Source organism: Salmo salar, chromosome 16, assembly GCF_965601325.2.
Source record: "Salmo salar chromosome 16, fSalSal1, whole genome shotgun sequence".
Lineage (NCBI taxonomy): Eukaryota > Metazoa > Chordata > Actinopteri > Salmoniformes > Salmonidae > Salmo > Salmo salar.
In genome coordinates, this window is record NC_138306.1 from 43,985,375 (window position 1) to 44,000,136 (window position 14,762).

General features: G+C 45.2%; 1 protein-coding gene across 4 annotated transcripts in view; it reads right to left on the reverse strand.

Moving 5' to 3' along the window:
* arid3a (AT-rich interaction domain 3A) overlaps positions 1-14,762 on the reverse strand; it is a 60,676-nt gene that overhangs the window by 3,919 nt on the left and 41,995 nt on the right. For all 4 annotated transcript variants that reach the window (XM_014149309.3, XM_014149310.3, XM_082962735.1 and 1 more), the window contains 5 exons: positions 5,971-6,043; positions 3,824-4,007; positions 3,336-3,586; positions 2,687-2,953; positions 434-523 (listed from right to left, as the gene is read on the reverse strand). In XM_014149309.3, coding sequence (XP_014004784.3) covers positions 434-523; positions 2,687-2,953; positions 3,336-3,586; positions 3,824-4,007; positions 5,971-6,043 — 865 coding nt within the window. The remainder of the gene's footprint in view (positions 1-433; positions 524-2,686; positions 2,954-3,335; positions 3,587-3,823; positions 4,008-5,970; positions 6,044-14,762) is intronic.

Here is a 14,762-nt window from a genome sequence, read left to right on the forward strand (position 1 = left end):
ATAAGGATATCTTCTGTATACCACCCCTACCTTGTCACAACACAACTGATTGGCTCAAACTCATTAAGAAGGAAAGAAATTCCACAAATTAACTTTTAACAAGGCACATCTGTTAACTGAAATGCATTCCAGGTGACTATCTCATGAAGCTGGATGAGATGATGCCAAAGAGTATGCAAAGCTGTCATCAATGCAAAGGGTGGCTACTTTGAAGAATCTCAAATATAAAATATATTTTCATTTGTTTAACACTTTTATGGTTACTACATGATTCCATATGTGTTATTTCATAGTTGTGATGTCTTCACTATTATTCTACAATGTAGAAAATGTAAAAAAGAAAAACCCTTGAATGAGTAGATGTGTCCAAACTTTCACAGGTACTGTATGGTAACACAAGAACGTGTTGTTGATTCTGTGACTGGTGACTCACCGGTGTACATGACTCCATTGAGTTCCACTGACATACTGATGCTGCTCATGCCATTAGTTGTGAGATTGAGAGCTGAGTCCTGTCGGCCATCTGAGAAAAGACACACAGCATGTAATGTACACAACACTCATAGGTGATGTTTAACAGCAGATATAAGCATCAACATCTCAGGAAAATGTGTAAATATGAACAATCTCACTACACAAACATATGGGGCGGCAGGTAGCCTACAGTTTCGAGAAGCGAGCCAGCAACTGGAGGGTTGCCAGTTCAAATCCTGGGTCTAAGCAAGTTACTTAACCCCCCCCACAACAACTGCACCAGTGTGGCAGCCCCCTGCTCTAACTTCTCCAACCTGTATATGTATGTTTGTCTTTCAGAGGAGTTGGTCACATTTCGGTCGGACCTTGTGTACAATTGACAAATAAAAGGATCTTAAACTAACTGCACAAACAAACGTATAAATTAATTAATTGAACAATCTAATAACCTGTAATAAGGAATATCTGAATAAACTAACTAACTTCTGGAACAACCTAACAAACAAATGGAACCCACCCCGCTCACTTGGATACATTATATCAATTCATGAGATAGTTTACCAAAGTATCCAAGTGAGTGGACACCTAAGGCAATTGATTCATGAATGGTTCCCACCTGATGTCCTCAGTTGCCCTTTGTGCCCGCTCCCATACCCTATCATTCTGTATTTGTTTATGACTGTAACTTGTATACAGGTAGACCAGAGAAGCCACATCCCTGATTGGCAGGTGAGTGACAACCAATGTTCCCTCTAACTTAAACGTTGTGAAAATTCTGTGCAACTTCCAGCACGCGTTTACTGTGAACACTGAGGCTGTAACCGCTTTAAGTTAGTTTTAACTTGGGCCAAGTAGGCTACTGTGGCTATTTGATCATAATGTAGGCCTACCAGTGGCCTACCATGAGAGAAAATGCATCCCATAACATTTTAACATGGAAATAGCTGTTCTATCATTCAACCTACAGTAGTAGGTGTTCAATGTAGGCCTACATTCCATGAGACTTTTGGGAAAAAAACATGCAGGGCTTGACATTAACCTGTTTATCCACTTGTCCTTCAGACAAGGACGTGACTGAACATGTTGTGTTGTTTGATGCAAGAAACCACTTGACAAAATAAAATGCATTATTATTCCCATACCATTATTACAGAGTCAGACAAATTATGCTACCCTCTGTCTATTGGCTACTTAATTTATTCAAGCCTGTCTCAAAATATAACACTGCCCCTTTAAGACAAGAAAAAAGCTCTGTGACTCGCTTTCAAAAATGTCTAGAAAATAACATGTTTTGTGCTCTTGTAGTAAGCAATCACGCCCCTATTGGAGACTACAAATGATCTATAACTGGGCTAATAACTCAGTAACTAGCAAAGGATATGAACAGAATGTGCACATGTGGCTACATGCACCTCTTGCTTTGATCTCAAAACAAGCGCATCTACTCACTACCACAGCTGTAAACACAGTCCAGTTCAAATTAAATGACACAGATCCATATATGGTAATGGTCTATTTGCATATAGGCCTTCTGCAGCTCTGATTGGTTATGCACCGGTCTGTGTAGAGTATGGGCTGAGTCAGTGCGCAAATAATCATACGCTGATGCCTTTTGCGTACAACAAAATCTGTTGCATAATTTGTTTTGTTTTTTGGTATGTTGCATTGAATGTAGCTAATATTGCGTTGATTCGATCACAATTGCCACAGTAAAGGAAAACGTTGATAGTGTTAACTAACGGAAAACTCTAGAAAGTTGAGTGAAGTTCAATCTTGTGCTTCTCTCAGTGGGCTGATATTTCTTCTGCGCTCGGGGCTACTGCGCACCCGCGTATGCGTGCAGTTTAGAGGGAACATTGGTGGCAAACCTGATTAGAAGCACCTTTTGCTCATCAGTTGCTCACCTGTGTTCCCTACAAATGCTGTTTTGAATGAAAAAGCTTTGTACCTACACACTGAAGAAGGCTGAAAAGCTGAAACGTCTGTGTATGCTAATCCCTGATGAAGTGAAAATAATAAAATAAAATAGAAAAATGAATTAAGCTGTATGCAACATCTTTTTGAGTGCGAACCCATCACACCTTTTTATTTATTAACTATACTAAGAAATCATTTATTTTACTGAAGGGAAGCAATGGTGGACCAATCTTGGTACTTTCAAATCAAATGTAACATTATTTAAAGTGCATTTAAAAATGGCAACAGGCTCTACCTTGGTTGTTGATGCGGATGTTCATGGGCATCTGGGTAGTCCTGGCCAGCAGATTGTGCTGCAGCGCTCTCTGCAGCAGCCGCTGGTGCTTCTCAGCTGGTAGGGCAATCTTCTTCTCCGGGGGCTCGCCTGCCTCCAGTCTGTCCCTCAGCTGCTCTAGAGCCGCTAACTGGGCCGCTGCTGCCTGCACCGCCACCGCCGAATTACCAACCAGAGGGTGCCTGGACATGAAGCCCAAGCTGGACACAGGCTGGCCACCCTCCTCTTCTACAGGGGAGAGGGGAGACGGAGAAGTTTAGAGCAGGGTCGTTTTGGTCCAGGATGTGGTAGCTTTTCAAATGAAGTATCTGTTGTCTGATGTTATGGGTACCTGTTCACTTCAACCGTTCTGTGATAAGTATGAACCCTCCCAACCCTCGTTGTGTTCACGTTCACTTCAATCGTTGGCTTTATTCATGTCTGTGATATGAATGAACCCACTTTTTTTTATTTATAAAAAAATACAAATATACTTCCTCATCTCAATGCAGAATAATTGTCCTTTAAAGATATCTGAGTATAGCAAAACACCTTTCTATCCATCAACACTATGTTCATCGTTGGCTAGACGAGTGCATACAAAGTTCAAAACCCCAACCCTTTTATGTACCTTTCTTGATTTTTGGGATGGGAGTGAGAGAGTGGCCTCCGTTGGTGGCCACGTTCATCCCCATGTTCTGCATGGACATCTTGGGAGAGGACAGCATGGTGGGGGTCCCATTGGGGGAGTAGGTGAAGAGGGAGCTGCCAAAGCTCTGCCGGCGGCCCTCCCGTCGGTTACAGTCGATAGCTGCCTGGAGCTCGTTGGGGTTGCTGAGGCTCCTCTTGTCACATTCGTATGGATACAGGTACTTCATGTACCTGTGAAAAAGATATGAAATTATTTGAAAAACACTGTATTACAATGGATAAGTATACCTTGAAACAAGTTTACAAATGATATGGGGGAATGTGTGTGTGTTCGGTGTGCGTGTGTGCATAAGTGTGTGCTCGCGCATGTGTGTGTGTGTGTGTGTGTGTGTGTGTGTGTGTGTGTGTGTGTGTGTGTGTGTGTGTGTGTGTGTGTGTGTGTGCGCTCACGCGTGTGTGTGTACTCACTGTGTCCTGAGAGTAAAGGCTGCACTGGTAATTGAGGTAGGCAGGTTGAGTCCTTTAGTGATCTCTCTCCACAGCTTCTTGTTGATGACCTCCACCAGGCCTCCCTTCTCTGTCACCAGCTGGTACAGCATGTACAGGTCTAGGACCTGCTTGGCCATGATGGGGATCCTGTTCACAGGGGTTCCTGAAGACGAGGAAAAGACAACTCACTGCCTGTCGCTAACACCATACTCTTTTTCTAGGTTTCCCTTTTGATAAGTTGTCATGGAACTGACTGTGAACTGAGAAAACTTTCTAGTGGTCTGAAACATTTTAATGCTTCAGGAGTACAAAAACATATTCAGAAATGTCATGTTCTATATTCTGGGTTGGACAGTAACTGATTAAATGTAATCAGTTACATGTAAACGGATTACCAAAAAATGAACTGTAATCAGTTACATTACAAGCAAATTAAAAAAAATATCATATTAAAAATACTTTTGAAAAACTAGATGCTTACTTCTTGGATTACTTTTAAATTCAGAAAGGATGTTTGATTTAAAAAAAATACATTATGACACCTTGTTTTCTCATTGACATTCAATTTAGCACTGACAAAAAGGCGCAAGTTTAAGCTTGTTACACCTGAGCGATCACTATGATGACACACCAAATGCATTTGAAGGATCCTTTTTGTCTGCTTCTAATGCCTCTTATTTATTTACATTTTTTATTTAACCTTTATTTAACTAGGCAAGCCAGTTAAGAATTCTTATTTACAATGACGGCCTACCCCCGGCCAAACCCTAACCTGGACAATGCAGGTCCAATTGTGCACCACCCTATGGGACTCCCAATCACGACCGGTTGTGATACAGCCTGGAATCAAACCAGGGTCTGTAGTGACGCCTCTAGCACTGAGATACAGTGCCTTAGAGCGCTGCGCCACTCGGGAGTAATAATAAAGTAAGGGGAAAGTAATCATAAAGTAACTGAAAGTAATCAAATTATGTTACTGAGTTTGCGTAATCCAAAAGCTACATTACTGATTACAATATTGGACAGGTAAGTAGTAACTGTAACAGATTACATTTAGAAAGTAACCTACCCAACCCTGGTTCTACGGTATTGTTTTCCTATGGAGAGTATCACACCTTTTCTTAGCACACAATACTTCAATACATAATCAATTGTCAATGCTATGTCTGTTTTGTTCTTGTTATGGTATTGGGTCTAATTGTGCTTAAAAAAAACATGACTTTTCAAAAATAATTCTGAAAGAAAGCTATGGGGGGAAAAAAACTGGAAAATGTTCTCCTCAGTCTCTTTTCAATTCCCTATATTGTACCTAGAGGGCAGTGTCCAATTCTTTGAGCAACTAGGCACGCAGACCAGCCCATACATTTGTTTGAGGGCACAGTGTATAGTGTAAACATACCCTAAACACCCAATACTGGATTTTCCACACTTACTATCTTAACATAATAATATGTATTGCTATTACCTTAAACATGTTGGTCTTATATTTCCAAAGTAGAACTAGTTTGTGAATCAAAATTATACATTGTGCTGTGCTGTGCTGAGGGCACACACTTAACGTGTTGTGAAAAATGTAATGTAATGTTTTTAATTGTATATATCTGCCTTAATTTTGCATGACCCCAGGAAGAGTAATGGGCAACCAGACTAAATACAAATAGAGTCTGACGAAGTGACGATCATTAATAAAAGATGCAAATGCTGAACCAAACCAAACACCATAACTTAACGGAGCTACATTAAAAACTCCGGCGCCTAAATATATACCAAAATACATTCCTAAGTTGACACATGTAGTCTCATGTAAGCTTTAGTTTTAGACGAGCTGGGAACAGTGAAGGCTTGGCCGACCATAAAGCAATCATCTGCAAATGAATAAAGATCCACCCACAGAGGTGAAAGCTGAGAGTGGTGTTTCCTATGTCAGTGAAGGGGGAGGGGCGGGGGCAGGTGGCTAGAGAACACAACAGGGCCTCTCAGTACTAACCCACCAAGGCAAACAGTGAAATCTCTATCGAGTCATGTCTTTCCTTTGTATTAATGCGGCTCTGCTGCATGACATACTGGGACAGAAAGGTACAGTACTGTCTTGCATATACGCCACTCCTTTTACAATACTCGCTCACCTCTCTTTTGCATGAAGCTGAATAGGTCATCCAGGAACTCTTTTCTCTTTGGGTCTCCATCTAGTTCGTAGAGCTGGAGAGGAGAGGAGAAGAGGGGGAGAGATGAAAACAGGTTACAGCTGGGAGTAGATTACCAAGGGGGGTTGAGAACTATTATTGCCCCAAAATGGAGGATGGAGCCTCAGCTTTAGAATGCCATTAAGTCGAGAGAGGAGGTCTAGTATGATGAAAACCTGATGTGGCCCAGCTGCTATGGCCGAGAGCTCCGGAAAGTTCAGTGAAAATGAACAGTAAAAGTGAAGCACATGGCTCAGGGGAATACAGTGGGCTATTGTGGTAACTTAAATTGCGGTATGAAGATTGTTCACAACAAAGATTGATTCACACTTGCTGGTGTGGAGAGTATCTTTTGACTGACTAGCGTGTCAAACAAAAGTGTAGTTTACAAATCAAACCAATAATGTATAGCTGAGGCGGAAGAATACATTTTCTTTCATCATTGGGTTTTAATTCTCTCTGAAATGACATATACCCAACTAAAATATAAATGCAACATGTAAAGTGTTGGTACCATGTTTCATGAGCTGAAATAAAAGATCCCAGAAATACACACAAAATGCTTTAATTCTCTCAAATTTTGTGCACAGATGTGTTTCCATCGCTGTTAGTGAGCATTTTTCCTTTGCCAAGATAATCCATCCACCTGACAGGTGTGGCATATCAAGAAGCTCCTGAGTGGGCTCCTGAGTGGCGCAGTGGTTTCAGGCACTGCATCTCAGTGCTAGAGGCATCACTACAGACACTCTGGTTCGAATCCAGGCTGTATGATAACTGGCTGTGATTGGGAGTTCCGGTAGGCTGTCATTGTAAATAAGAATTTGTTCTTAACTGACTTAAATTATTATATATATTTATATAAAGCTTAAATTATTATATATATTTTTTTTATCTGATTAAACAGCATGATCATTACACAGGTGCACCTTGTGCTGGGGACTATAAAATGTGCAGTTGTCGTCACACAACACAATGCCACAGATGTCTCAAGTTTTGAGGGAGTGTGCAATTGGCATGCTGACTGTAGGAATGTCTACCAGCGCTGTTGCCAGAGAATTGAATGTTAATTTCTCTACCATAACTCTGTTTTAGAGAATTTGGCAGTACGTCCAACCAGCCTCACAACCACAGACCATGTGTAACCTACTCCAGCCCAGGACCTCCACATCCGGCTTCTTCACCTGCGGGATCATCTGAGACGAGCCAACCGGACAGCTGATGAAACTGTGGGTTTGCGCAACAAAATAATTTCTGCACAAACTGTCAGAAACCGTCTCAGGGAAGCTCATCTGCATGCTCGTCGTCCTCTCCAGGGTCTTGACCTGACTGCAGTTCGGCGTCATAACAGACTTCAGTGGGAAAATGCTCAGCATTCGATGGCCAATGGCATGATGGAGAAGTGTGCTCTTCATTCATCACCTCATGTTTCAGCATGATAATGCACGGCCCCATATTGCAAGGATCTGTACACAATTCCTGGAAGCGGAAAATGTCCCAGCTTTTCCATGGTCTGCATACTCATCAGACATGTCACCCATTGAGCATGTTTGGGATGCTCTGGATCAACGTGTACAACAGCATGTTCCAGTTCCCGACAATATCCAGCAACTTCACACAGCCATTGAAGAGGAGTGGGACAACCTTCCACAGGCAACAATCAACCGCCTGATCAACTCTATGTCTCTATGTAAAGGAGATGTGTTGCGCTGCATGAGGCAAATGGTGGTCACCCCAGATACTCACTGGTTTTCTGATCCACACCCCTACTTCTTTTTGTAAGGTACAGTATCTGTGACCAACAGATGCATATCTGTATTCCCAGTCATGTGAAATCCATAGATTAGGGCATAATTAATTTATTTCAATTGACTGATTTCCTTGTATGAACCGTAACTCAGTAAAGTCTTTGAAATTGTTGCATTATGCGTTTATATTTTTGTTAAGTGCACAAGATGCTTCATCAATACAATAGTTTGGCCAGAGCACACAATGTAAAACTCTAGTCTTGTTCTGGACTTGGGAGTACTTTTTGCAGGCTCTTGCTGTGTAATCACAAACATGCCATTCTCTTTGTGGCGTCTAACGCCCATTAGTGATGCCAAGCTGCAGTTAGATCTTATTATCAGAAGGACGGGAGGCTGGATGACTAGGTGGGGGAGGGGCGGTAATAAATGTAGGGCTGGAGGCAAGGCCAGTCTTAATTACAGGATGCATGCATTTCGAGGAGTGCCAAGCCATAAATCTTCAAAATGCTCTCTCTCCCTCACTCTCTCTCACAGAAGTTCCAAAAGAATAAAAGACATTTCAAATGTCATATTATGTCTATATGCAGTGTTGAAACGATGTGCAAATAGTTAAAATACAAAATGGAAAACATCATACTGCTGTGATGGCACACTGTGGTATTTCACCTAATAGATTTTTTAAATATTTTATTTAACCTTTATTTAACTAGGCAAGTCAGTTAAGAACAAATTCGTATTTACAATGAAGGCCTACACCGGCCAATATTGGAGTTTATCAAAATTGGATTTGTTTTGGAATTCTTTGTGGGTCTGTGTAATCTGAGGGAAATATGTGTCTCTAATATGGTCATACATTTGGCAAGTTAGTAAGCACAGCTCAGTTTCCACCTCATTATGTGAGCAGTGTGCACATAGCCTATCTTCTCGAGAGCCAGGTCTGCCAACGGCGGCCTCTCTCAATAGCAAGGCTATACTCACAGAGTCTGTACATAGTAAAAGCTTTTCTTAATTTTGTGTGTCTCTCTCTCTCTCCCCCCCTGCCTCCAACTCCTCCTCCTCCACAGCGAAACCATCATGCTCTTCCTTTTCCACTTACAATATCTGGGAACAGATAAACTCCTTGTCATGGGCAAATTCTTAGGTGGTAAACGATTGTCGGACATCTTGGCTTGTTCAATGTGACAGGGTCTAGGTCTGCCGATTAAGTACCAAATGTTGAGTGTTAATCGTGTAGTGTGACTGGTGTAACGAGCCGATCCCGGTAACAGACACATAGGAACAAGGCCGACACTGAGTATGCACACAATAATGCGATTATTATGAATAGTCAAACGAATATATGAGTTTGATTTAAGTGTTTACATGCTTTACAAGAAAAACACATTTTCTAAATAATCATGTTTAGGCCCTACATGACGTGAAATCAGGCTACCTGATGGGATTTTGATAAATGCACAAAATCCCCAATCAAAATAAACGTTCTACCACAGCAACCATGTTATTTTGGGGAAGCCTATTTTATTCTGAGTTCGGACATATAAAGTTTGTATTTCTAAGATTGCATACTTTCAGTTTTTCTGAACTCATTTCACTCGCACATAAGCGTAGAGGGAGGCTGCGCTGCTGGTGCTGGCACATGTTCAGATCAAATACACCCTGAGGTTGACGACGTCAGCTGACGTAGCCTCTCAAGCCAATCGCAGAATATGACCACAGAACTGAAGCAAATTGTACAATCTGTTCAGGTTAATGGAGACTCATATCTCCCTCACTAACTTTAAGCATCAGCTGTCAGAGCAGCTCACAGATCATTGCACCTGTAAATAGCCCATCTGTAAATAGCCCATCCAACTACCTCATCCCCATATTGTTATTTATTTTTTTGCTCCTTTGCACCCCAGTATCTCTACTTGCACATTCATCTTCTGCCCATCTATCACTCCAGTGTATAATTGCTAAATTGTAATTACTTCGCCACTACGGCCTATTTATTGCCTTACCTCCCTAACCTTACCTCATTTGCACACACTGTATATAGACTTTTTTCTATTGTGTTGATTGTACGTTTGTTTATTCCATGTGTAACTCTGTGTTGTTGTTTGTGTCGCACTGCTTTGCTTTATTTTGGTCAGATCGCAGTTGTAAATGAGAACTTGTTCTCAACTGGCCTACCTGGTTAAATAAAAGGTGAAATAAAAAAATTCCAAAAAAATAATATCAGTATTTTAATTTGGTAACATTGCACAGTGTGACATGTAATAATCGTAAAATACTGAATCCGACGTATAGTTTAGGAAGACCTTTAACCAGATGTCAACAAGATTAGTGATACCCTCCGTGACAAGCAGTATCAATCTACTTAGGCAAAGCCAGAGAGCTATAAATGGTTGACGTTCCTGACACAAGGTAGGAAAGGAACCCACCAATCAGGTTCCCTTCCCCACCTCGCTCTCCTATCAACCACCAGTTCCTTTAGTTGGCCCCTTCTCTCTTGTATTACTGGATACAGCTGCATCCTTTTCATGTGAACCTCTTAGAGACCCCCGCCACACACCCTCTAACCCCCTCATTCTAACTCCCACCTACACACCCCACTAACCCCCTCACACACCCCTCTAACCCCCTCATTCTAACTCCCACCTACACACCCCTCTAACCCCCTCATTCTAACTCCCACCTACACACCCCTCTAACCCCCTCATTCTAACTCCCACCTACACACCCCTCTAACCCCCTCATTCTAACTCCCACCTACACACCCCTCTAACCCCCTCATTCTAACTCCCACCTATACACCCCACTAACCCCCTCATTCTAACTCCCACCTACACACACCACTAACCCCCCCACACCCCTCTAATCCCCTCATTCTAACTCCCACCTACACACCCCTCTAACCCCGTCATTCTAACTTCCACCTACACACCCCTCTAACCCCCTCATTCTAACTCCCACCTACACACCCCACTAACCCCCTCACACACCCCTCTAACCCCCTCATTCTAACTCCCACCTACACACCCCACTAACCCCCTCATTCTAACTCCCACCTACACACCCCTCTAACCCCCTCATTCTAACTCCCACCTACACACCCCTCTAACCCCCTCATTCTAACTCCCACCTACACACCCCTCTAACCCCCTCATTCTAACTCCCACCTACACACCCCTCTAACCCCCTCATTCTAACTCCCACCTACACACCCCACTAACCCCCTCATTCTAACTCCTACCTGCACACCCCATTAACCCCCTCACACACCCCTCTAACCCCATCATTCTAACTCCCACCTACACACCCCACTAACCCCCTCACACACCCCTCTAACCCCCTCATTCTAACTCATACCTACACACCCCACTAACCCCCTCACACACCCCTCTAACCCCCTCATTCTAACTCCCACCTACACACCCCACTAACCCCCTCATTCTAATTCCTACCTGCACACCCCACTAACCCCCTCACACACCCCTCTAACCCCCTCATTCTAACTCCTACCTGCACACCCCACTAACCCCCTCACACACCCCTCTAACCCCTTCATTCTAACTCCCACCTACACACCCCACTAACCCCCTCACACACCCCTCTAACCCCCTCATTCTAACTCCCACCTACACACCCCACTAACCCCCTCATTCTAACTCCCACCTACACACCCCACTAACCCCCTCATTCTAACTCCCACCTACACACCCCTCTAACCCCCTCATTCTAACTCCCACCTACACACCCCTCTAACCCCCTCATTCTAACTCCCACCTACACACCACTCTAACCCCCTCATTCTAACTCCCACCTACACACCCCTCTAACCCCCTCATTCTAACTCCCACCTACACACCCCACTAACCCCCTCATTCTAACTCCCACCTACACACCCCACTAACCCCCTCACACACCCCTCTAACCCCCTCATTCTAACTCCTACCTGCACACCCACTAACCCCCCCCCACACACCCCTCTAACCCCCTCATTCTAACTCCTACCTGCACACCCCACTAAGCCCCTCACACACCCTCTAACCCCCTCATTCTAACTCCTACCTGCACACCCACTAACCCCCTCACACACCCCTCTAACCCCCTCATTCTAACTCCTACCTGCACACCCCACTAACCCCCCCACACACCCCTCTAACCCCCTCATTCTAACTCCTACCTGCACACCCCACTAACCCCCTCACACACCCCTCTAACCCCCTCATTCTAACTCCTACCTGCACAACCCACTAACCCCCCCCACACACCCCTCTAACCCCCTCATTCTAACTCCTACCTGCACAACCCACTAACCTCCCCCACACACCCCTCTAACCCCCTCATTCTAACTCCTACCTGCACACCCACTAACCCCCCCCCCCCACACACCCCTCTAACCCCCTCATTCTAACTCCTACCTGCACACCCCACTAAGCCCCCCACACACCCTCTAACCCCCTCATTCTAACTCCTACCTGCACACCCACTAACCCCCTCACACACCCCTCTAACCCCCTCATTCTAACTCCTACCTGCACACCCCACTAACCCCCCCACACACCCCTCTAACCCCCTCATTCTAACTCCTACCTGCACACCCCACTAACCCCCTCACACACCCCTCTAACCCCCTCATTCTAACTCCTACCTGCACAACCCACTAACCCCCCCACACACCCCTCTAACCCCCTCATTCTAACTCCTACCTGCACACCCACTAACCCCCCCCACACACCCCTCTAACCCCCTCATTCTAACTCCTACCTGCACACCCCACTAAGCCCCTCACACACCCTCTAACCCCCTCATTCTAACTTCTACCTGCACACCCACTAACCCCACCCCCACACACCCCTCTAACCCCCTCATTCTAACTCCTACCTGCACACCCCACTAACCCCCTCACACACCCCTCTAACCCCCTCATTCTAACTCCTACCTGCACACCCCACTAACCCCCCCACACACCCCTCTAACCCCCTCATTCTAACTCCTACCTGCACACCCCACTAACCCCCTCACACACCCCTCTAACCCCCTCATTCTAACTCCTACCTGCACACCCCACTAACCCCCCCCACACACCCCTCTAACCCCCTCATTCTAACTCCTACCTGCACACCCACTAACCCCCCCACACACCCCTCTAACCCCCTCATTCTAACTCCTACCTGCACACCCCACTAAGCCCCTCACACACCCTCTAACCCCCTCATTCTAACTCCTACCTGCACACCCACTAACCCCACACCCCACGCACCCGTCTAACCCCCTCATTCTAACTCCTACCTGCACACCCCACTAACCCCCCCACACACCCCTCTAACCCCCTCATTCTAACTCCTACCTGCACACCCCACTAACCCCCTCACACACCCCTCTAACCCCCTCATTCTAATTCCTACCTGCACAACCCACTAACCCCCCCCACACACCCCTCTAACCCCCTCATTCTAACTCCTACCTGCACACCCACTAACCCCCCCCCACACACCCCTCTAACCCCCTCATTCTAACTCCTACCTGCACACCCCACTAAGCCCCTCACACACCCTCTAACCCCCTCATTCTAACTCATACCTGCACACCCACTAACCCCCCCCCCAAACACCCCTCTAACCCCCTCATTCTAACTCCTACCTGCACACCCCACTAACCCGCCCACACACCCTTCTAACCCCCTCATTCTAACTCCTACCTGCACACCCCACTAACCCCCTCACACACCCCTCTAACCCCCTCATTCTAACTCATACCTGCACACCCACTAACCCCCTCACACACCCCTCTAACCCCCTCATTCTAACCCCCCCGACATCACTCTGGCAGAACACATCTGTTTATCTGGGTTGGGTGAGGTTTGGGGCTACAGGTTTTCACAGCAACTTAAATCTATAGTACACACACTGATAGGGCGTCGACCGTCTCCTTGTGTGCGACTGTCTCACAAAAAGCTGTGTCAATGAGCAAAACGTTGGCGGTGAGCATAAACCTCGTTACATACATGCCACTACTGAGGAGTTTTACATGTGTCTGAGTGATAAAAAAAAGCAGGCAGGCGTTTTAGAGTGAACTTTAAGAAGCAGGGAGTTTCAGTGTGAGCAGGTTTCCTGCCAGCACAGATTTCATTAGATCCACCCAGAATGTTACAATGTGAAAAGGCCAACAGATAGTCAAAGACACTACTTCAATGCATTGCCTGTGCGAGCTGCATAAAAGGTTTGAGCAAGCTTTGTTCAGGCTGCTGTTTATGACTTGTTTCTTTGTGTCTCGTGGATCATTGATACAAGATTAGCAACGTATTCATTTCTGAATGCTTTAACTATGCAGGTCAAGCTTGTTGTTTCCCTGTTGGGTGAAACACACAAACACCTGTTTCATGTCAAACATCATGAATAATTCCAGCACAAGTAGTCACGGTTACTCAGAGGTTGCGAAAAACAACAGCTATCGGAGTCCCATGCGAGTCATCCAGGCACCTCGCAACAAGTGTCACGTAGCACATAATTGGCCATAGCTATTGAGCCCTGTCCCCACATGGACATTGAGAGGGGACCGCATGGAGCTGGTGTGTCACACGAGCTGTTGCCTATGAAACACACCCATCCTTTCACACCTGCCAGGGCTGACTGACACACACACACACACACACACACACACACACACACACACACACACACACACACACACACACACACACACACACACACACACACACACACACACACACACACACACACACACACACACACACAGGAGGGCAGTGGGGGAGGGGAGGGAGAGGCCAGGAGGGGGATGGGAGGAAGCGAGCATGCAGCTTGACTTCACCGGTGTGAGGGGGTGCTGTATATGGATTGTGAACCTGGGCACATGATCTCTCTTATTCAAATAGTGTATAGTTCCTAGCTGTGTCTCTCCCATGCTAGTTTGCTGCATTTTCACACGGTTATCAAGTGAACAAGGACAATTCAACAACAAAATGTGGCACAGACTGCTCCCTTT